General features: G+C 49.3%; 1 protein-coding gene across 4 annotated transcripts in view; it reads right to left on the reverse strand.

Annotated features, from left to right (window-relative positions):
* LOC144820086 (transmembrane protein 176A-like) overlaps positions 1-16493 on the reverse strand; it is a 111949-nt gene extending 95456 nt beyond the window's left edge. For 2 of the 4 annotated variants that reach the window (XM_078677794.1, XM_078677751.1), the window contains exons 1-2: positions 16376-16493; positions 2527-2631 (exon numbers count right to left, since the gene is read on the reverse strand). In XM_078677794.1, the coding sequence (XP_078533920.1) occupies positions 2527-2604 (78 nt within the window). In that variant the 5' untranslated portion in view covers positions 2605-2631; positions 16376-16493. Of the gene's footprint in view, positions 1-2526; positions 2632-16358 lie in introns of all 4 variants that reach the window. The other 2 variants (XM_078677818.1, XM_078677776.1) reach the window with 2 other exon arrangements.
* Between the last annotated feature and the right edge of the window lie 6675 nt (positions 16494-23168).

Genomic DNA, 23168 nt, shown 5'->3' on the forward strand with positions numbered 1-23168 from the left:
GTGCTTGAGGGCGGTCCTGTTGTCTGCGTTCTGGTCGAGCCGCCAGGCTTTCTCGAGGGTGCGGCAGTTCTTGGATTCCTTGAGTTAGTCGGTGAACCAGGGGGTTTTCTTGCTGCCGGGTCTGCTGGGAGGGTTCTTTAGTGGTGCGAGGTCATCGGCGCAGGCGGTCAGCCACTTGGTGAGGTTGCTGGCTGCTTCGTTGGGGTCCGTTGTGCTGGTGGGAGTGTTCTGGTTGAGGGAGGCGGTGAGCTGCTCGGCGGTGATCTTGCTCCAGCTTCGGCGGGGGACCTGTTGCGGGTGGTGGTGAGTCGTAGTTCTTCTGAAGCTGAAGTGGACGCAGCTGTGGTCGGTCCAGTGGAGTCCGGTGGCGTGACTGAAGGAGATGTGCTTGCTGGATGAGAAGACGGGGTCAAGCGTGTGGCCGGCGTAGTGGGTGGGGGTGTTCACCAGTTGCTTGAGTCCGAGGTTGGCGAGGTTGTCCAGCAGGGCGGTGGTGTTTCTGTCGATGTTGTTCTCCAGGTGGAAGCATGTATGGGAGCGTGTGTAACACTTATATAGAATTCACTCTTTTCTTAGAAATATCAGGCTAAATATCCCCCATAATAGCCTCCCTCTTTTCCTTGCCTGTTTTATTCAATAAATGTCTATTGTCTATATATGGAATCTATTAAATCTCTGAAATGTCTAAAAACCTAAAATATATATAAAAATAAATAAATAATGGACTAAAATACCAGTGATGTCTGTGGCTCTGATACGTTTTTGATGTCACCCCATTTATAAACTTGTGGATCCCCAAGGGGACCTTTTGTAAGTAATTGTGGCAGGGTTGTTTGTTCTTTCTATGTGATATTACACTTCCCCCAGAGAGCCCGGTCTCTCCGGGGGAACAGGCAAGAGCGGAACGGAAGGCAGCAGAGGGCGACTTATCGTTCACCATGGCAGCGATCTGCACTACGTTACCGCGAGCGAAGACCCCGACCTACCGAACACCGGCGGGGGGGCAAACCGGGTCTCCGGGACAGGGACCTCCGCCCACAGCCTCAGTCGTGCCTAGTCACCACTCCTTCGATGTCAACCAACCCAAATGACCGCCATCCAAATCGGGCAAAGACAACCTCCACAGCGATAGAACGGACCCTGCCTGATTCCCACGGCCGATGTTGTTCAACTGTAACCCACTGGGCCAGTACTCGAGGCCCCGGCTTTCAAGCTGGGCTAGGCCGCAAACTGAAACACGACGTAACTCCGTCAACCAAGCCGGTAAAATTCTCGGGATTGCACCATCAGACTGTACACCGGTTCATCCACACGGAGGTTGGGCGTAAACACAGGATGAATGACAGGATCATCTGGCAGGAGACGGAGGTCGGCGGAGCCGGGAGCCTAAGCGGCCATCTTGTTCGCTAGCGTAGCTCCTCCTCCGTGTGTGCAGTTTTAAATTGCCATTTCGACCTGGCAATGTGAATCTCGTGGCAGGCCCAAACCTTCCTTTTTAGGTCTCGCCTATGCAGTGCACATGCGCTGTATAGGAGGACCTTTAGCCGTCGCTCTGCCTATTTTCAAGTACACACTCGTGCTTATGGCGGCATCCACCTTGCGGGAGCGAGCAGGGGCACGCCACAAGCATGAGTGCAGTGCTTAAATATTGAAGCGTGCACGCACCACTCACGAAAACAGCTGCTGCTTGTCAATTAGTGCAGCGCGCACGGCGCACAGCACTCGCCTGTTTTTTTTGTGTGTGCTGGGTGCGGCATGTGACCAGCGCTTGTTATAACACGCCGTTGTTGCCTTCTTGTAAATCTTAAATAATATTCTCGACCAGGGGCCCTTACTGCAAACCTACAGACTTAAGCCAGTAACTGGAACTTTTAACCCCTGAGTCTAGCACCATACAATAAAGCACTCCAGTGACGTCATTCTCTTGCTGCGGATTAGTTCTCGTCAACACGCCTTTACTTCTTGCACGATGCTGTGCAACTCCTCCCTTGTTAACTGCTTCCCATTCCAAGCAGCTGCTCTTCACTCCGTCTCCTCCCTACGCCCCCTCATGCCATTGGAGCTTCAAAATGATGTGACGAGGAAGCTGGTAATTAATTTTATCAACTTTATTCCTGTTGCTTAAGATCAGCGCGACGCTCGACTAATTATGTGGCAAATGATTAATTATGCTCTACTTTGCTCTACAGTCATGTGTCACTGTTGTTCAGGTGTGCTGATCTCTATATGCGTTCATGCACTCTGGTGTTTCTCGCTCAAACCGGGACGGGTTCGAGTCTTCACTCATGCAGCCATCCATCGCACAAATCTCCTTCTTGACTCAGGGGCTGTCAGGATAACGCAGTGTATGAGTATTCTCTCAAACAACAGCAGGTCCTTTTGTTAGGGGGGGCGTGTGCATACCTGTGAATGCCAGACCCATCCCGCTCTTTACTTGGTCAGTGCACTGTATGTAAATTTTCACAGCAGAGACGTCCATACATTATGCAGCCGGTCGAGTCTTTAACGAGCTGTCACACGTCTCACCTTGCTATCGAGTTCTTCCTCTTTCTTTGCCTGCTCCATCGTCAAGGACTCAGCAGCTATCCACCCAACTCCGGTCATCCAGTTCAGATCCGCCTTATACTGGTTCTGAAAGAAAGAAAAAAGCAGACGTTATGGGTACCAGTCCACTGACAGTGACATTAAAGGAGCCCTTTAAATGAACAGCACCCATTGCTCTTCGCTAGTCTCCATTTGAATTTGCAGCGCGCATCGGTACGAAGTCGGCGAGTGTGCCCGTTTGTTTAGGAAGCCTTTGACTAATAACGGCATTAGAAGGCTTTAAATCATTTGTTTTATTTCATGTATTGCCTCGAGGCGCACAGTACTTAGATGTACTTCAGATTGTTTAAAAATGGAATTGCTGGGAGCTTAAGGAGGGGGCAAATGGAGCAACAGTCCCTCTGGAAAGTGTTTCTGTAGAGTCTTGATAAGCCTGCCAGGAAAGTTGAGTCTTCAGGGATCAGGGTTTTTTTAATGAAAGGAAATTGTTAGCATGATTTTTGTTGAAAATCTTTTGATGGAAAAAATGATGATAGAAAAACTCCTCTTTAATTGGTACTGTTGGTCGCTTTTTGTTAAAACCACATAATTTGAAGTTTAGCTAATAATAAACAAACAGTGCCCTGGGACGAGTTAAATTACAGCTCTAAGCCTTGTGTTAAAATATTTTGGTGATAGATGGTGATTAACGCATTTTAACGATCATACTCTTACCGACATCCACATATAATCAAATAGCATTTGTTGTCATTAACATTGTGAACCAGAACACCTATTTACTCGCATAAAGTAAATAAGCTAGGAACAAGCACGAAAAGAAACACCCTCTGCTTCTCTTATAGACGCCACGTGCCTCTGATGCCATGTTCGTCCCTTGAGAAAGCGCTCTCTCGATGGAAATGTATTGGCAAATTTCCTCCAGGACAAGCAGTGTGGGCTTCTGGGACTTGGAGTCCCCTCAATACTGGCCGCGATGGTTGCATCTAAAATGACACTACTAACCTGGCGTATATAGATTGGTGGAGGAGAGTAGGGTACGGAATAAGCGGGTGGCAAGGATGATACTTTGCCAGTTAAAACACAGTATAATTACCCTTTTAACTAAAGCTAACAAGCATCGGCACAACCAATTTGTCAATGCCTGCATATTAAAAGGCGAGACCTATTGGCAGTGCATTGGCATTGCCAAGAGGTCTCGCCTTTGGGATCTATGCATCAGTTGATGTTGTTGCACCAAGGATATTGTGCTGGATAACTAAACACTTATAATGCCCCAAAGGCGAGACCTATTGGCTATGCCAATGTTTGTTAATATATATGTCACCCCTAAGGTAGGATATTTCTAGAGTTAACACAGAGAGCTAATGGACGGAGCGCTGAAAATGTTCAGACACTCGCCCCCAGTCACAGGTCTGGGTTGAATCCATCATCGTTCTTTAGCTCACTTCGCTACCCCAGTTCGGAGTCCGAAAAGTTTCAGCGCTCCGTCCTTCATCTCCTTGCGTTTGCCCCAAGTTGGCAGGGTATGCCCAGACTTGGGTCCCTTGCTCGTCAACATCCAGCTGTGACCCTTCATCGAAGACAACTACATCCTCGACCCTTCCCAATCCGTATTCCGCAGCAAGCACAGCACCGAGACCGCCCTCTCGCCACAGACGACATCGGCAATCTCCTCGACCAGGTCCACACCGCTACCCTCATCGAACTAAACCTCTTTGCAGCCTTTGACACAGTCTCCCATATAACGTGCACCTTCAGACTCCACGATGCCGGCATACAGGGAACCGCCCTAGACTGGATCCACTCCTTCCTCACCGGCCGACCCAAAGAATCAGACTCCCACCCTTCCTCTCCGAACCCACAGAGATCAACTGCAGAATACCCCAAGGAACATCGCTCAGCCCCACAGTCCTCAACATCTACATAGCCCCCCTCGCCGCCATTGTCCGACATCATGGACTCGGCATAGTTTCCTACACCGACAACACCCAGCTCATCCTCTCCCTCACAAAGGACCCCCACACCACCAGACTCAACTTCCAGGAAGGAATGAAAAGCTTTGCATCCTGGAAGAGCAGCAGCTGTCTGAAGCTCGCCTCGGAGAAGAAAGAAATCCTCGGACCCACCCCCTCAGCATGAGACAGGACAACACCTGGTGGACCACTGCCCTCTGCAACAAACCCCCCACTCCCTCAACTCCTAGGAACAAGGCTCAGAACATCGGCATCATACTCAACTCTTCCCACACCATGACCCAACAGATCAACGCCATCGCCTCCACTTGCTTCAACACCCTCTGCATCCTATGCAAGACCTTCAAATAGACATCCCTCCTTCCCCGCCCCCCTCCTGAGGCCAGAAAGACCGTCACCCACGGACTCCTAACAAGCAGACTGGGTTACTGTAACGCCCTCTAAGCCAGAATCAAGAAATCCCTGCCAAACTTTAGACAATCGAGAACACCGCAGCCAGACTCGCCCTCGGCATACCACAACATGAACACATCACCCAGCACCTGCAAGACCTCCACTGGGTCCCCGTCAAGAAGAGAGTAATTGTCAAGCTACTCACTCATGCCTACAAATCCCTCCACAACACCGGACCCCAATACCTTAAGAAAAGAGTCTCCTTCCACGTACCCAAGAGAGACCTCCGGTCCGCTGACCTTGCCGAAAACCCATGCATCCGCAGAGCCAGAACAGGTGGAAGAGCCTTCTCCTACATCACAGCAAAGACCTGGAACCAGCTCCCAATCAACATCAGACGTTCCCCCACTCTGCACAACTTCAGGAAGAGCCTCAAGACTTGGCTCTTCAGCTGACTCGAAGCTGCAAACCCCCCCCCCCCCAACACCCAGAGCCTTGAGGCCCTCACGGGTGAGTAGTGCGCTTCACAAATCCCTGATTGACTGCTCACTTTGCCACTGGATTCAAGCTAGCCTGGCTGATGAAGGGTGTTAGCCAGAAACTGGTTCCAGGATGCTCGTTTTCTGTTCAGGGAAGACCTGGCTTGGCAGTTCGGGCTGGACTGTCAGAGGGTCAAGACTGATGTGCATATAGCTGGATCTGAACTGGGGTGACGAAATGAGCTAAAGAACGATGAGGGATTCAACCCAGGTCTGTGACTGGGGGCGAGTGTTTAAAAAATGTCAGCGCTCTGTCCATAATCTCTGTGTTTGCTTTATTTCAAGAGTTGAACAGGTACTCTTAAGTTTCACATGTCCTGTTAGTGAAAAACTATTACATTTGTTGTTCACTACGACAAGCCTATCTCTCCCATAGGTTTACATTGGGATTAACTTACTCTATTTGATAAGTGTAATTTTTAATTGGGGAAAGATGGATATTTCGAGTTTGGGGTCTCTGGACTCACAATATAAAATCACAACCAAAGGTAAAGTTGGATTTTAATTGGGAAGTCCTAAAATGCCACTGTATTGCCTTTCCAGTCAGCTTGGAGCAACGAGGAATGGAAATTCCTGTGCTTCAAAGCCACTGCCTAGAAGCTTCTCCCACCTTTCAGAACCAGGGCACCTCGCAATTCCTTGCCCCTTCACTTGGCACTTTGCCTCTGGGTGCCAGTTGGGCTCTAGAAGTTGGAGCTGCATGGGGGTTGACAAGGTTGGGGCCATTGGCATTCAGCAAGCGTTGTCCCCTACCATAAATCGGTGAACACTTAGACTGCCAACTTATCCTCGTCTTTTAGGCTTCAAACTCTAGCTCACCCAGTTCTAGGTCACACGACTACGCACTCTCGCGCGCCCTTTTCTAGATACTTGAACTTGGCAATAATGATTAGAAAGTGAATAACATGGAGTGGGCACAACAAAATAATAACTGAACGTTGCTTCGCTCCCACCAGTGCACAACACACAACAACTCCACAACGTAGTGCACCGGATACTACTATTAGCAGCATTGTCCTAGGATAGGCCGCAAACAACGCGAGGACGCACCTATTGGCTGTAGCGGACATGAACCAAATGCCCTAAACGAAGCAAGCACCCTGACCCCCCCCACGGTACCCCTATGATAAAATCATCTTTCATAGTTGCTGTACGAAACAGTAAGAAACTTCACATTCTTCTTGGTAAAATCGAGTTTATAAATGTGTCTGTAAAAATATATTAAAAGCAACTCGGTCTGCTGCCACGTTACTATCCTGACAGTCTGTTTCTTTTTAGGACCTTACGTGAAGCAAAACAGAGAGAGGTGATTCATGTCTCTTCATCTGAGCATCGGTCCAATTTGTTGTGAAAATTCAAAGCATGACAATGCAAAAAAAATTCCGATGAGCATTCATTTCAAAACACTTATTTCATCTTTAATTCATTTCTAATCTGCATCCCGTCACTCCTCTGCGTATCTTTGCCGATCAAGTTCAAACCGTAAATTAAAGTTTAGAGTTATGGCAGTCACATTTTAAAAAGGCACCCAAATGCACCTCATGATAGAATTACACTTTTAACAGGACGTCAAATAATTTATGTAAGCGCACAAATCTTTCCAGCTAGTGTTTTATGGAGCAGTGTTCACTCTATTTATAGGCAGGCGGCATTTTGGTAAGAAGGGAATTGGGTGACGGAAAGAGAAAGGACTCTGTCCAAGATCACACGCTTTCGGTCAAGTAAGGAAGTAGGGGTTAGCGCCGAAGTCCCCTTGTTTTAAAGTGAATTAGCTACGTGCGCCTCTTGGCTTCATTGGGGGAGAGGAAGGTATAGTGCTGTAATGTGAACTGGGTGTTCTCCAGGCGCTGTTTCTAAGCAGTACCCTTCCTCCAGTGGACCACAACATTTTTGCATTTGGGATTCATCATCCCAAATGCAAAAATCGCTAATAAAGAATTCACAAATTTGCGAGGATTAGCATTTAAGGAATCTCTATCAGAGATTCCTTAAATGCCATTCATTAAACATTGAAAAATTGCGATTTCGCAATTTAGGACCGCTATTTACCACGAAGTCAAACCTCGTGGTAAATAGCGAAAACTTAGAAAAATGCATTTTAATGCATTTTTCTAAGTTGCATGTTACACACACACACACATCATCAGTGTAAATTCACATTTCAGGGGTGCTACAGGGTGTCATTTGGACACCCCTGGCACCCTTGAAATCGCATCCTTATTTGCGATTCGCAAATTCATTCATATGGGCCTTTGTCCCATAGGAATGAATGGGGAGTTATTCCTGTTTTGCGATTAGCAATTTGCTAATCGCAAATAAGGAAGCTGTAGGAATCGAAATTTATTTTGCGATTCCTACATGAATCCCGTTTTGCAAGTCCTTAATAGCGATTCCTTATGAATCGCTATTAAAGACTCGCAAAACGGGTCTTTGAGGAATCTAGCCGTTAGACACTACACCCCAAATCAGTGTTAGCTGAGGCGTCAAGAGCTCACACCTTCAGTTCTTCAAACAGGTTAGCACACACACATCTGTGCCACCTCCTGTTTTATCATGGGGGGGCGGGGGTGGCGGGGCTTTCCAAGGAGACGTGAGAGCGCCCTCTGAAGCACCAGAACAAATACTGCTTTGTATAAAGGCTTGTGATGTTTTCACTGCCTGCCTTGTAGCTTAGTAACACTGTATCAGCTGTCCTCACTCGTGCAGAGCTGGCATCTGGCCCCGTGACGTAAGCGGTAGCTTGAGCCTTCCGCGGGGTTGTAACCAAGAGTACGGTGCATTCTGGGACCTGTAGTCCCACGCGTCATTAAATACATACAAACTGCATATAAGAGTCAAGAGACGCGCAAGAATAGGCGGCGTGTGGCAAACATGGACTGCGGGTTAGTAAGCACGTGGATTCTGTTTTCAGCAGCAGTGACGGGGGCAACAACAGTGAACAGATTGGCAAAGGCGCGGAGAAACGGAAAACAAAGGTAAAGCCAGAGTCCAGGAAGGATCAGAGAAGGGTGCCCAGTCCACTGTGAGTAAATCTGCAGGAAGCTCCTGCACCAATGCCGGGCACCTTCATTTTGTCAACAACTGCTGGTTCTGACAAGCTACATACCAGGGCAGCTTTTTAACATCTCAGAATCAGGGCCACTGGAATTATGCAGCAAGGGAAGCTCAAATTATGCGGCAGGGTTGACCAAATTATGCGGTAAAAAAAGGCAAATTGTGTGGCTTAACACAGCAAAATGTTGTGATCGGGTAGTGTAAACATGACAAAATAAGGAAGTAATTCTGTCTGGGCACAGGCTGCACCTCAGTCATAGTTAACCTCTTCGACGCTGATGACGGAACCGCTCCGTCATCAGCCGAGGTGGCGCTGTACTGATGACGGAGCGGTTCCGTCATGGCCCGCCCGACGCGCCTGCGCTGATTTTGCACCTGCACGGCGCATTCTATTGAGCGGGCGGGGCCATGACAGAACCGCTCCGTCATCAGCACAGCTCAACCGAGGCTGGTAACGGAGCGGTTCGGTCAACATCGTGTGAGCGCCGCGCGCCCCCCCCCCCGCCCCCTTAGCACTGCGGCGGAATAGCCGCCGCAGCGAAGGTGCTAAACACCCAAATATAGCAATAAGCAATAGAATGGTTGCCAACCAACCTTTGCTAAGGGACTTCCACTGTGTGGCCATACATGTTGACGCGTTTTTTAGTAACTTTTGAACCATTAGAGAAAGAAACATACTTTTTTTGTTAAAATCTGCAAATTATGCAGCAGGTGATGGGTTATGTGGCAAATAGAGCAAATCCATAATTATGTGAAAACCGCAGCGCCCACACAATCACTTAATTCCAATGGCACTGCTCATAACGACAAGCAGATATGGGGTGATATTAACAAAGTCCATGCCAGCAGATATCCAAACCGTTTCTCTCTCCAACCATGTCTGCTGTTGTCCATAGACTAGCTCTCGGAATGAAATACCAGTGTGGTACCCAGCTTAGTGGAATTCTTTCCTGCTCAGACTATGGGAACTCCCTATATTTGGGCTCACCCAAATATTTTATCACGACACTCCAGCTGGTCCAAAACGTGGCAGCAAGAACTATCCTCAAGCAACCCAAAACGTTCACTGCCTCCTTGCATTGGCTTACAGTGGAGGTAAGGGTAAGATTCAAGGCACTCCACTTGGCACATAGGGGAATTAACCAGAAAGGACCCTCCTTGGTAAGGGGCCCTTCTGGTAACTTACACCCACGGCAGGACCCTAAGGTCGTCCAATGCGTGACTACGAAAGGTTCAGTCAACCCAAAGGATTAGATTGTTGTAAAATGTTGCACTTTCTGGGCCATGTTGGCCGTAATAAAGGTACATTTGACTTGACTTGATTAGACGGGGGGGGGAATAGTATAAAGACTGCTCGCATTTGACCCCTAAACTTTGGAATGCTATGCCTGCTGAGCTCAGAAAGGAACTAAAGACGACCCGTTTAAGAACAAGCATTTACAATGCAATAGTTTTCGCACTGGCATTATTTTGAGCTATTGACAGTGGTTTTTTTTTGTTTGGTTTTCTTTTGTAAAACATGAATAAAAAGGCATTTTTCTATTGACCATTCACATTGCGAATGACAATGCCTTTTATTTGTGTTTTCTTTTCTAAGACATAAAAAAAAAGCTATTGGTGTTGCATTATTATTAGCAATGCCAATAGCTCAAACTTTAATAATGCGAGATCTATTGCATTGCAAATGCTTTTTCTAACCTGGTGTGGATTATTTTAGTGTGGTTTCAACGGTTTGCTGTTTTAACTGTTTCAGAAATACATTATCGATCGCCTCCTAAGTTACGCCGGACTGCTCCGTGCCAAGCTACCAGAGGGTGAGCGCAGGCTAATTTAAGGAGTGTATCTGACTTACCCTGACTAGGATTGTGGGCCTCGCGCGGACAGGGTGCAAACCTCTGCCAACTAGAGACCCCATTACTAACAACTGGCAAAGCCGGTAGGTCCGGCTTTAATGTTGTAAAGTTGAAGTAAATGAATCTGCATGTCTTTCTGCCTCATCTCTGGTCAACGTCCTCTTTCTGTGCCTCGCGTGACTTCACCCGGTTCTTTTTATTCCCCAGCCTGCTGTGGCATGCAGCAGGGCACACACTGGTGAAGCTCAAACCCTCTCGGTGCACGCCAGCATTACCACATTAAAGCCAGTCCGTAGACTTGCCAATGCTTGTTTGACTTTTTGCTGAAAATAATCCACTCAAACTATGGATCATTTTCATACCAAAAGGGCTTTTAGGAGGACAAAGTTATTTATTAGAGTTGTGCGAAATTAGGCAAAAGGTTAGAACGTTTGTTTACTCATCCCCACAGGTGGAACTAAACCTTCGCTTCACTCTGGCCTCGAGTTTTCAGGTTAAAACCGTATCTAAAAGGGATCATAAAAGGGGCTAAGGACCAGCTGCAGAAATTCATCTGTAATTTCAAGTAACACCTGAATATCCCGAGGCGGTCCGTTTTTTTTCAGGTCACAGGCAAATCGAAGTGCACTGCTCACCAGTGCATCAATGTGCACTGCTCTCAGTGCTCACCAGTGCATCAATGTGCACTGCTCACACGGCTCTCTTCTCACCAGTGCATCGATGTGCGCTGCTCACACTGCTCACTTCTCACTAGTGCATTGATGTGCATGCTCACACTGCTCACTTCTCACTAATGCATCGATGTGCGCTGCTCACACTGCTCACTTCTCACTAGTGCATTGATGTGCGCTGCTCACACTGCTCACTTCTCACTAGTGCATCGATGTGCGCTGCTCACACTGCTCACTTCTCACTAGTGCATCGTTGTGCGCTGCTCACACGGCTCACTTCTCACTAGTGCATGGATGTGCGCTGCTCACACGGCTCACTTCTCACTAGTGCATCGATGTGCGCTGCTCACTTCTCACTAGTGCATCGATGTGCGCTGCTCACACTGCTCACTTCTCACTAGTGCATCGATGTGCGCTGCTCACACTGCTCACTTCTCACTAGTGCATCGATGTGCGCTGCTCACACTGCTCACTTCTCACTAGTGCATCGTTGTGCGCTGCTCACACTGCTCACTTCTCACTAGTGCATCGTTGTGCGCTGCTCACACGGCTCACTTCTCACTAGTGCATCGATGTGCACTGCTCACAGTGCTCACTTCTCACTAGTGCATCGATGTGCACTGCTCACAGTGCTCACCAGTGCATCAATGTGCACTGCTCACACTGCTCACTTCTCACTAGTGCATCGATGTGCGCTGCTCACACTGCTCACTTCTCACTAGTGCATGGATGTGCACTGCTCACACTGCTCACTTCTCACTAGTGCATGGATGTGCGCTGCTCACACTGCTCACTTCTCACTAGTGCATCGATGTGCGCTGCTCACACTGCTCACTAGTGCATCGATGTGCGCTGCTCACACGGCTCACTTCTCACTAGTGCATCGATGTGCGCTGCTCACACTGCTCACTTGTGCATCGATGTGCGCTTCTCACAGTGCTCACCAGTGCATCAATGTGCACTACTCACTTCTCACTAGTGCATCGATGTGCACTGCTCACACGGCTCACTTCTCACTAGTGCATGGAAGTGCGCTGCTCACACTGCTCACTTCTCACTAGTGCATCGATTTGTGTGCTGCTCACACTGCTCACTTCTCACTAGTGCATCGATGTGTGCTGCTCACACTGCTCACTTCTCACTAGTGCATCGATGTGCGCTGCTCACACTGCTCACTAGTGCATTGATGTGCGCTGCTCACACGGCTCACTTCTCACTAGTGCATCGATGTGTGCTGCTCACTTCTCACTAGTGCATCGATGTGCGCTTCTCACAGTGCTCACCAGTGCATCAATGTGCACTGCTCACACGGCTCACTAGTGCATGGATGTGCGCTGCTCACACCGCTCACTTCTCACTAGTGCATCGATGTGAGCTGCTCACCTCTCACTAGTACATTGATGTACACTGCTCACACGTGCATCGATGTGCGCTGCTCACCTCTCACTAGTACATTGATGTACACTGCTCACACGTGCATCGATGTGCGCTGCTCACACGGCTCACTTCTCACTAGTGCATCGATGTGAGCTGCTCACTTCTCACTAGTACATTGATGTGCACTGCTCACACATGCATCGATGTGCGCTGCTCACACTGCTCACTAGTGCATCGATGTGCGCTGCTCACACAGCTCAGTTCTCACTAGTGCATCGATGTGAGCTGCTCACTTCTCACTAGTACATTGATGTGCACTGCTCACACGTGCATCGATGTGCGCTGCTCACACTGCTCACTAGTGCATCGTTGTGCACTGCTCACTCGGCTCACTTCTCACTAGTGCATCGATGTGAGCTGCTCACTTCTCACTAGTACATTGATGTGCACTGCTCACACCTGCATCGATGTGCACTGCTCACACTGCATCGATGTGTGCTGCTCACACAGCTCAGTTCTCACTAGTGCATCGATGTGAGCTGCTCACTTCTCACTAGTACATTGATGTGCACTGCTCACACGTGCATCGATGTGCGCTGCTCACACTGCTCACTAGTGCATCGTTGTGCACTGCTCACTCGGCTCACTTCTCACTAGTGCATCGATGTGAGCTGCTCACTTCTCACTAGTACATTGATGTGCACTGCTCACACCTGCATCGATGTGCACTGCTCACACTGCATCGATGTGTGCTGCTCACACAGCTCAGTTCTCACTAGTGCATCGATGTGAGCTGCTCACTTCTCACTAGTACATTGATGTGCACTGCTCACACGTGCATCGATGTGCGCTGCTCACACTGCTCACTAGTGCATCGTTGTGCACTGCTCACTCGGCTCACTTCTCACTAGTGCATCGATGTGAGCTGCTCACTTCTCACTAGTACATTGATGTGCACTGCTCACACCTGCATCGATGTGCACTGCTCACACTGCATCGATGTGCGCTGCTCACACGGCTCACTTCTCACTAGTGCATCGATGTGAGCTGCTCACTTCTCACTAGTACATTGATGTGCACTGCTCACACATGCATCGATGTGCGCTGCTCACACTGCATCGATGTGTGCTGCTCACACGGCTCAGTTCTCACTAGTGCATCGATGTGAGCTGCTCACTTCTCACTAGTACATTGATGTGCACTGCTCACACGTGCATCGATGTGCGCTGCTCACAGTGCTCACTAGTGCATCGTTGTGCACTGCTCACTCGGCTCACTTCTCACTAGTGCATCGATGTGCGCTGCTCACACTGCTCACTTCTTACTAGTGCATCGATGTGCGCTGCTCACACTGCTCACTTCTTACTAGTGCATCGATGTGCGCTGCTCACACTGCTCACTTCTCATTAGTGTATCGATGTGCGCTGCTCACTTCTCACTAGTGCATCGATGTGCGCTGCTCACACTGCTCACTTCTCATTAGTGTATCGATGTGCGCTGCTCACTTCTCACTAGTGCATCGATGTGCGCTGCTCACTGGTGCATCGATGTGCGCTGCTCACACTGCTCACTTCTCACTAGTGGAGGTTATGGCATGACGTCACGCCAGGTGAGCGTCGTAGGAGAAGGGAAATCCTTTAACACCTTGACCGCGGCGCCGCAGCCGCGCCCTGTGCTGGACATTCCAGAACAGGGCGCGGTCGTGACGGAACCGTTCCGTCATCAGCACAGCTCAGCCGTGACTGATGACGGAACGGTTCCGTCACCAGCATCGAAGGGGTTGATTTTCTCTCTGGATTTACTTCTCTATTTGAAACTCAGGAGAAGCAACGTCGTCGTGGTGTCATCAGAGCTTTAAGTAGAAGCTTAGAGAATATTATTTACAAGCCATAGTTGCTGCTTATTTATCTTATGCAACCAACAACCATTGACAAAGCCAATAGTCCTGACTTGTAGGTATGATGTTACTTGTTGTATCATATCATCCCACTTAAAGCCCTGGCTAAGGATCTGTAACTTCCAAGTGACGCGTTCATATCCCCATACGTCGCTCCGCCATTTCATCATCTTGTGGTTGATGAAATGTGCGCCACGATTATGCACAAAACCGTAACAGTTCCCTTACAAACGTTACATATTCTTGGGGGCAAAAAAAGGGAAGGGGAGGAGCTCCCACTGGTGCACCGGGTACAGTGGCACCGGCGCCCAGAAAGACCCAGAGAGCCCCAATGTTTGCTTCTATAAAGGCTTGAGGTCCCGAGGACACGTTTTCTGCTTGTTTATTCGGCCTCGCGCCTCTTAGATTGTGCAATGTGGGACTTTCCCAGATCTCAGCCGCCGCAGATTCAACCTTGGCACTGGATACTGTACACAAACCACTCCCACGTGCAGGAAAGTAGACGCCTCGAGAGCCTGCAGAAGACAGCTATTGTTTGTTTGATGTTGGGCATAGCGCCAACTCGGCCAAGGGCATTACAGCGCTTTGCATGAGCACCAGTTACAGAAACCCACAGACCAGCAGCATACAGACACCAATGGACACCGGAATATATATATATACATACAGCGGGGTGCCCATAGGCACTGCCAGAAACACACACACCTGCAAGTACCCAGCTACCACCAGGCTAAGTACCACAGACATCTAAATAACAAGAGACATTCAACTATCAGAACACAGGCTATGGCCCTCGCTCTCAGACACTCAACAAATCACTGCAAGCAGACACCACTCACACAAGCAGACACTCACAGCATGTAACTTCCAGACCCAGTCCGATAGCATAAGACAGGAACACCCCGAAACCCACTGCTAACTGAACACCCGGACAAGAAACACAGCACAAGACACCCAGAAACGGGACGACCCATAGTTCACGCAAAGCATCCCCCACACCCAAAGTACTCTCCGAAAAACAATACAGATTGTTAATGTGCGCCTTCATACAGATAGTACCAGCCCAGCTGTGCCCTCCGCGCTGCAGCAGGCGCCTGTACCAGCCCAGCTGTGCCCTCCGCGCTGCAGCAGGCGCCTGTACCAGCCCAGCTGTGCCCCTCCGCGCTGCAGCAGGCGCCTGTACCAGCCCAGCTGTGCCCTCCGCGCTGCAGCAGGCGCCTCCACCAGCCCAGCTGTGCCCCCTACGCTGCAGCAGGCGCCTCCACCAGCCCAGCTGTGCTCCTCCGCGCTGCAGCAGGCGCCTCCACCATCCCAGCTGTGCCCCTCTGCGCTGCAGCAGGCGCCTGTACCTGCCCAGCTGTGCCCCCTCCGCGCTGCAGCAGGCGCCTGTACCTGCCCAGCTGTGCCCCTCCGCGCTGCCACAGGCGCCTCCACCACCCCAGCTGTGCTCTCCGCACTGCAGCAGGCGCCTCTACCAGCCCAGCTGTGCCCCTCCGCGCTGCAGCAGGCGCCTCTACCAGCCCAGCTGTGCCCCTCCGCGCTGCAGCAGGCGCCTCTACCAGCCCAGCTGTGCCCCTCCGCGCTGCAGCAGGTGCCGCCACCAGCCCAGCTGTGCCCCTCCGCGCTGCGCAGGCGCCTCCACCAGCCCAGCTGTGCCCCCCCCCCCCCCTGCAGCAGGCGCCTCCACCAGCCCAGCTGTGCCCCCTCCGCGCTGCAGCAGGCGCCTCCACCCGCCCAGCTGTGCCCTCCGCGCTGCAGCAGGCGCCTCCACCAGCCCAGCTGTGCCCCCCTGCGCTGCAGCAGGCGCCTCTACCAGCCCAGCTGTGCCCTTCCGCGCTGCAGCAGGCGCCTCTACAGCCCAGCTGTGCCCCCTCCGCGCTGCAGCAGGCGCCTCCACCTGCCCAGATGTGCCCCTACGCGCTGCAGCAGGCGCCTCCATCCCAGCTGTGCCCTCCGCGCTGCAGCAGGCGCCTCCACCAGCCCAGCTGTGCCCTCCGCTGCAGCAGGCGCCTCCACCAGCCCAGCTGTGCCCTCCGCGCTGCAGCAGGCGCCTGTACCTGCGGGGCTTTCTCACCTCCACTGTTCAACACCCGGAGCACAACAAAGCCCGTCCCTCCACGCAGCCGCAGAGCCGTGATGATGGCGTCCGGAGAGGGGGCGGGGCTGCGGGGGAGGGACACGGCTCCCTCCTCTGTGTAGGAAACGAAAGCACTTCAGCTCACCCCAGATTTATAAATCAAGCCCCGCCCCTCCCGCCCGGGCCCTGCCACCGATTTATTCATTTATTTATGCATTTTTATATAGCGCGGACTTTACCCGAAGGCGTCAGAGCGCTTCACAATAGGAACAGAAATGAAACATAATGAGAAACATTACACAAGAACAGATTACAAAAGCATACATTACGTTACATAAGGTAATAGTGACAATTGTGAGCAAACAGAATACATGAGGTAGTAAAAATTGTGAGCAACCAAAAATACATGAGGTAGTAAAAAGTGCACAGGAGGAAAAAGTGACAAGTGTGCAGTTATAAGAGAAAACAAAGTATCATTTGAGGTATAATACTGCAAAAGGTGCTAGACACTCAGGCACACGAACAAGCGTTACGTAGGCAAAGGTGGCACTTGTGCAAGTATCAAAGGTAGAACATGTGAGAGATAGCAAACCGTGTGTTGCAAGGGCAGAGTGGTGTGTGCATGTTACAAAAGGGCACCGAACACAAGTACATGGAAAATACTACAAACAGGCAGACACTCCAACCACAAGAACACACTGGGAAGGCACTTCCATGGTCATGGGAGGTAGAAATTCTCATTAGTGGGAAGTCTCCCTCCAAATAACATGAGGACGAGGTGTTTGTAACCTGCACACGTCACTTTTACCTCTTGTATTTTGTTTGCTCACATATGTCACTTTTGCTTCATGTTACTTAACGTTTGCTTTTGAAATTTGTGCACTTGTAATGTTCTCTTCTATCAGTTCTGTTCCTACTGTAAAGTCCGCGCTATAGAAAAACGCAACAAATAAATAAATAAATAAAAGCAGCGGGAGGTGTGCGGAGGGGGACAAGCACAAGACGTGCAAGTCCACCAGGACGTGCTCGAGTTGGTGCACGTGTAGGAATGTGTTCCCGGTGCATTCTGGGACTTGTAGTGCTGTTTAGCCTCTTACGAAATCATGATTAAAAACTTCCAGGATGCACAGCCACGAGCCATCGGTTGATAATGCTGGTGCCTGGCTCACTAGAGCGCTTTGAAGCTCGCCTGCAGCGCATTGAGGGGGGAGGGGCGGCTTCAGGAGGGGGGTGAACGCAACAACACCGGATGCGGAGTCGGGTTAATGCAAAACATTCGCGTCCCCCGGTCCGTGCATGAGTCACTCACCCGCTCCTGGTGTGTTTGGGTCGAGAGTGACGAGCAGACTCAGCGGTCGGTCGGTCGGTCGGTCGGTCGGTCGGTCTGTCTGTCTGTCTGTCTGTCTGTCTGTCTGTCTGTCTGTCTGTCTGTCTGTCTGTCTGTCTGTCTGTCTGTCTGTCTGTCTGTCTGTCTGTCTGTCTGTCTGTCTGTCTGTCTGTCTGTCTGTCTGTCTGTCTGTCTGTCTGTCTGTCTGTCTGTCTGTCCGTCCGTCCGTCCGTCCGTCCGTCCGTCCGTCCGTCCGTCCGTCCGTCCGTCCGTCCGTCCGTCCGTCCGTCCGTCCGTCCGTCCGTCCTCCGTCCGTCCGTCCGTCCTCCGTCCGTCCGTCCGTCCGTCCGTCCGTCCGTCCGTCCGTCCGTCCGTCCGTCCGTCCGTCCGTCCGTCCGTCCGTCTGTCCGTCCGGCTGTGCCCGGCTTGCCTGCAGCCAGCTCCCCAAGACAAACAGTGGTCGTGAAGCCCTCCCACTGCCTCCATTGGTTGGCTCCTTTGTCAACCTCGCTTGCTTCTCATTGGATGGCTCGCTTGTCCATCATCAGTCCTCCCTCCCTTCCACAAGTATCCACTGTGTACCTGGCTCCTTCCACCGAGGGCTTCAGGCTGCTGTCTCTCATTCTCCCCCTTTCACGCGCCTCGCTCTCTCACTCTCCTGCTCATATGTGGTGTTCCCTCCCTCTTGTGCCCCCCCCCCCCGACCCCTAAGTGCCGTAGAATATGGACGCAGTGAGAATCTGGAACTCACCACCACCTCCCCCCAGGCCTTCAAAAGGGACCTCAAAGTTCTCCTCCTCCAGACACCTCCTAAAGTAATTCACTCCCTCTCTATTATCTGAAGGAAGGCCTCCCATCACTGAAAACTCTATTCTCCATGACTATGAAAGTGCCTTCTCAGTGTGTTCTTGTGGTTGGAGTGTTTGCCATTTATTGCAGTATTATACTTGTACCTGTGTATGGTACCCTTTTGTAACATGCACACGTCACCTTTCTCTTGTAACACACTGTTTGCTGCCTCTCACATTTTGTTTGCTGTTGATACTTGCACAAGTGCCACCATTGCCTACGTAACGTCTGTTCTTGTGCCTCTGTGTCTAGTATATATTGCAGTATTATACCTCTAATTGTACTTTGTTTTCTCTTGTAACCTGCACACTTGTCACTCTTCCTCCTGTATTGCACTGTTTGCTAGCTCATGTATTTTGTTTGCTTACAATTGTCACTTTTACCTCATGTAACTTATCGTCTGCTTTTGTAATTTGTTCATTTGTAATTTTTCTGTTCCTATTGTGAAGCGCTCTGACGCCTTCGGGTAAAGTCCGCGCTATATAAAAACGCATAAATAAATAAAATACCCTCCACCCTCACCCATGTTATGCTCCAACAGGTGGTCCTTTCAGGCCAAGGCTTGTTTGCAAACAACTTCCGGTGTCATTCTCAAAGCTTCCTTGGAATGCACTCCATGTTGCGACGTGTGCTGTGCATTCAAAGACACGGATCACATTTCAAGCGCTGTCTTCCAGGGGAGCTTGGTGTTTACTTTTTTTTCTCTCTGACTTCAGAGTGGGAGAATGTATGTGACAATCTGTCTGTTGAAGGAAAGGCTCTTTTCTAAGGCACAACAACATTTAAATGTCTGCAAATAAACGGTGCTGCTATTTCAGAACATATCAGAATTAGTAAAGCACAAATGACATTATTTTTGTAATTCTGAAGTGTGGTGGAAACATATTTTTAATACGATCAAAAGACACCAATACAATGGGTGATCAGATTTATCATCTGTCCACATCAAAACTAAATGTCTGTGGAAATGTAATTTCAACCGAAAACACGTTGTCTGTAATAGAAGTTTGCTACCTCACCATGCATACTTCACACTACACCGCTCCACTATAGGCCCCTCCCCTCCACTCCACTCCACTCTACGACACTCCCTGTAACTCTACTCAACACCAATCCACTCTACGCCACCTTACTCCACGGCCGGCCACGCCACCCCAATCTACACCCCTCTACTCTATATCACGTCATTCTGCGACTCACTGCCACTCCACACTGTTCCTCAACATGCCTCTCCACTCTACACCACTCTACGCTAGTCTACTCTACACCCCTCCACTCTAGGCCCCTCTACTCCACTTCACACCACTTACCCCACTTCACTTCATCCCAATCTACACTATCTACCCACTCCAATATACCCACTCCAATCTACTCCACTCCACTCTACTCCAATCTACTCTACTTCACTCCAATGTACCTCAATCCACTCAATGTTCCCCACTCTACTCCACTCCAGTCTTTCCCAATGTGCCCCACTCCATTCCAATTCACCCAATCTACCCCACTGCACTCTACTCCACTCAAATCTACCCCATTCCACTCCAATCTACCCCGATCTACCCCTTTTCCAACTACCCCAATCTACCCCACTCCATTCTGCACCACTCCACTCCATCCTACACCACTCCACTCCATTCTCCACTACACTTCAATGTATCCCACTCCACTCTAGTCCACCCCACTGCAATCTACTACACTCCACTCTACTCCAATCTACCCTACTTCACTCCAATGTACCTCAATCTACTCAATGTTCCTCACCCCACTCCACTCTACTCCAATCTACCCTACTTCACTCCAATGTACCTCAATCCACTCAATGTTCCTCACCCCACTCCACTCTACTCCACCCCAGTCTTTCCCAATGTGCCCCACTCCATTCCAATTCACCCCAATCTACCCCACTGCACTCTACTCCACTCAAATCTACCCCATTCCACTCCAATATACCCCGATCTACCCCTTTTCAAACTACCCCAATCTACCCCACTCCATTCTGCACCACTCCACTCCATCCTACACCACTCCACTCCATTCTCCACTACACTTCAATGTATCCCACTCCACTCCAATCTAGTCCACCCCACTCCAATCTACTACACTCCACTCTACTCCAATGTACCCTACTTCACTCCAATGTACCTCAATCTACTCAATGTTCCTCACCCCTCTCCACTCAACTCCAGTCTTTCCCAATGTGCCCCACTCCACTCCAATTCACCCCAATCTACACCACTCCAATCTGTCCCATTCCACTCCGATCTACCCCTTTTCAAACTACCCCAATCTACCCCACTCCATCCTACACCACTCCACTCCAGCCTACACTACTCCACCCCATTCTCCACTAAACATCAATGTATCCCACTACACTCCAATCTACCTGGCTCCACTCTCATCTACAGCACCTCACTCCGATCCACCCAACTCCAACTCATCACAGTCTACCCTTGTACACTCTACCCCACCCCAATCCACCCCAGTGTACCCATCTACCCTACTCAAATCTACTCCACTTAAATCTAGCTCACTCTACCCTACTCTAATCCACTCCACTCCAATCTAGCCTACTCCACTCCAATCTACCTCACTACACTAAAACTTCACCACTCCACTCCACTCCAGTCCAATCTTCCAAACTCCACTCCAAATTACACAACTTCACCCCAAATCTATCACACTCTAATCCACTCCAATCTACCCCACTATAAACGACCACAATCTACTCCACTCCACTCCAATTTCCACTCTAAACTATTCAACTCCACAATATACTGTTGCTCGGATATAAATTTACCTTAAAAAATGAAAAGACAAGAGGCGTTAGCCTAAACAGGAACACGCTGGCTTAATTAAATGCAACGGCCAGGAGGGTCTTGACAGAGTGAGTCCAAGGATATAAACATAGTATGTATGTTGACTATATGTAACAATTTATTTTCTCCACTAATTGGTTTTAAAATATACTGTAGCAGTAATCATGTAATCTCAGGGTAAAATGACTGGTTGCACTTTTTCCTAGGATGTGTTATTTCATTATGCTATTAACTGTAATATTTTATGGTTTTAAGTTGCAAAATTGTTATGGTTTTAATTAGCTGAAACAATAAACAAACTTAAACTGAGTCCAAGGAAAGTTTCTCAGTGTAAAATGTTGACATTATATACACCTGTGAGGTACAATAAATCATTTCTGCATTCCTGAAAAAGCATCCCAGCCATAAATAAAAAAGTTTGCCCATCGGATAAGGACTCAGATGGCTCTCGACCTTGGGGAGAGCTAATGAGGACCAGTGTGTATGTGCCCAGATGCCTGGCATAAAGAACGCGTGATCGCTACGTGTGGTCTGCATGTCGTGTCTTGATTGCTGAGTGTTCCTATCTACATGTGGTATGTAGCTTTGTGGTATTTCGGGGGAATGCAAGCCTTTGGCCAAACGTGTTTTATTGGGGCCAATTGCCTCGGATTTGTTTGTGGTGCAACTATCCATCTGTGCGACCGATCAGGGGTTTCCCTGGGTGCGCGTTTGTCTTTGGCTTAAGAGAGGCCCCACCTGTGACCGGTTATTCAATAGTCGTGTGTGTGGGTCGCTGGGCCTGCCTGACCGCATATCTCTGACTCAGGGTCGATGGGGAGGTCACCTTGGGTAAACCCAACAGCAATGAAGAAAGTTCACTGGAACTCCTGAAAGTAATATGGCAATACCTGGTGTCATTTTTATCGACATTCTCAACATTGCGCGTACAGTTGCCATGGCGTTCGTTGATATTGTCTTTACTGATATTGACATAGTTATGCAGTCCTAGATCATAACCAAGGCTCCCTGCTTTCCGTTTTTACTGATTTTTACAGATAAATACAGATAGAAAACCATTGATTTTCTTGTCTGTGTTTATTATTAAATGTGGATAAAAACGGAAATTGGGTGCTTTTTGAGAGATTCTAAAAACACTTTGTCATGACTGCCGGGCCAATACCTGTGGGGATTGATAGGTAAGGTGGTTAAAAAAAAAGGAATTTCAGTAAAGAGGCTTAAAAAGCAGGAGATATGCACAAGGCTGATACTGAAATGTGCATATTTTCACATAAGGGCATTGATTTATCTTCTGCAGGTATTCAATCATGACTGCATAGTTATTGGTTAAATAAATGTGGAAATATACCAGTTTCAGTTTTATGTTTTTCACAGAGCCCATAATAAATATGGATAAATACAGACGGAAATGCTCCAAAAATAAATACTATAGAACTGGAAGCCCTAATCATGACGTACACTGACATTGCTTTTACTGGTAACAGCGTTGTCATTCGTACATGGATTGTCGGCATCAGCAGGATTGTGCAGGCACACGTTGATATTACCTTTGTTGGTATTGCCGTTGATGGCCCTGCACAGATCACAGTATTCACTGACATCGTATTTACCCATTCCAACGATACCACCCCAACTCCAATCTACCACACTCTGCTCCACTTTACACCAGTCTACCCCATTTCAACCTACCAAAATCAACCCCAGTACAATCTACCCCACTGCACCCCAGTCTACCCCAATCTACTGTACCCTATTCTCTCCTAATCCACTCCACTCCAATCTACCCCAATCCAAGCTA

This window comes from Lissotriton helveticus, chromosome 1_1 (genome assembly GCF_964261635.1).
Source record: "Lissotriton helveticus chromosome 1_1, aLisHel1.1, whole genome shotgun sequence".
NCBI classification, from domain to species: Eukaryota; Metazoa; Chordata; class Amphibia; order Caudata; family Salamandridae; genus Lissotriton; species Lissotriton helveticus.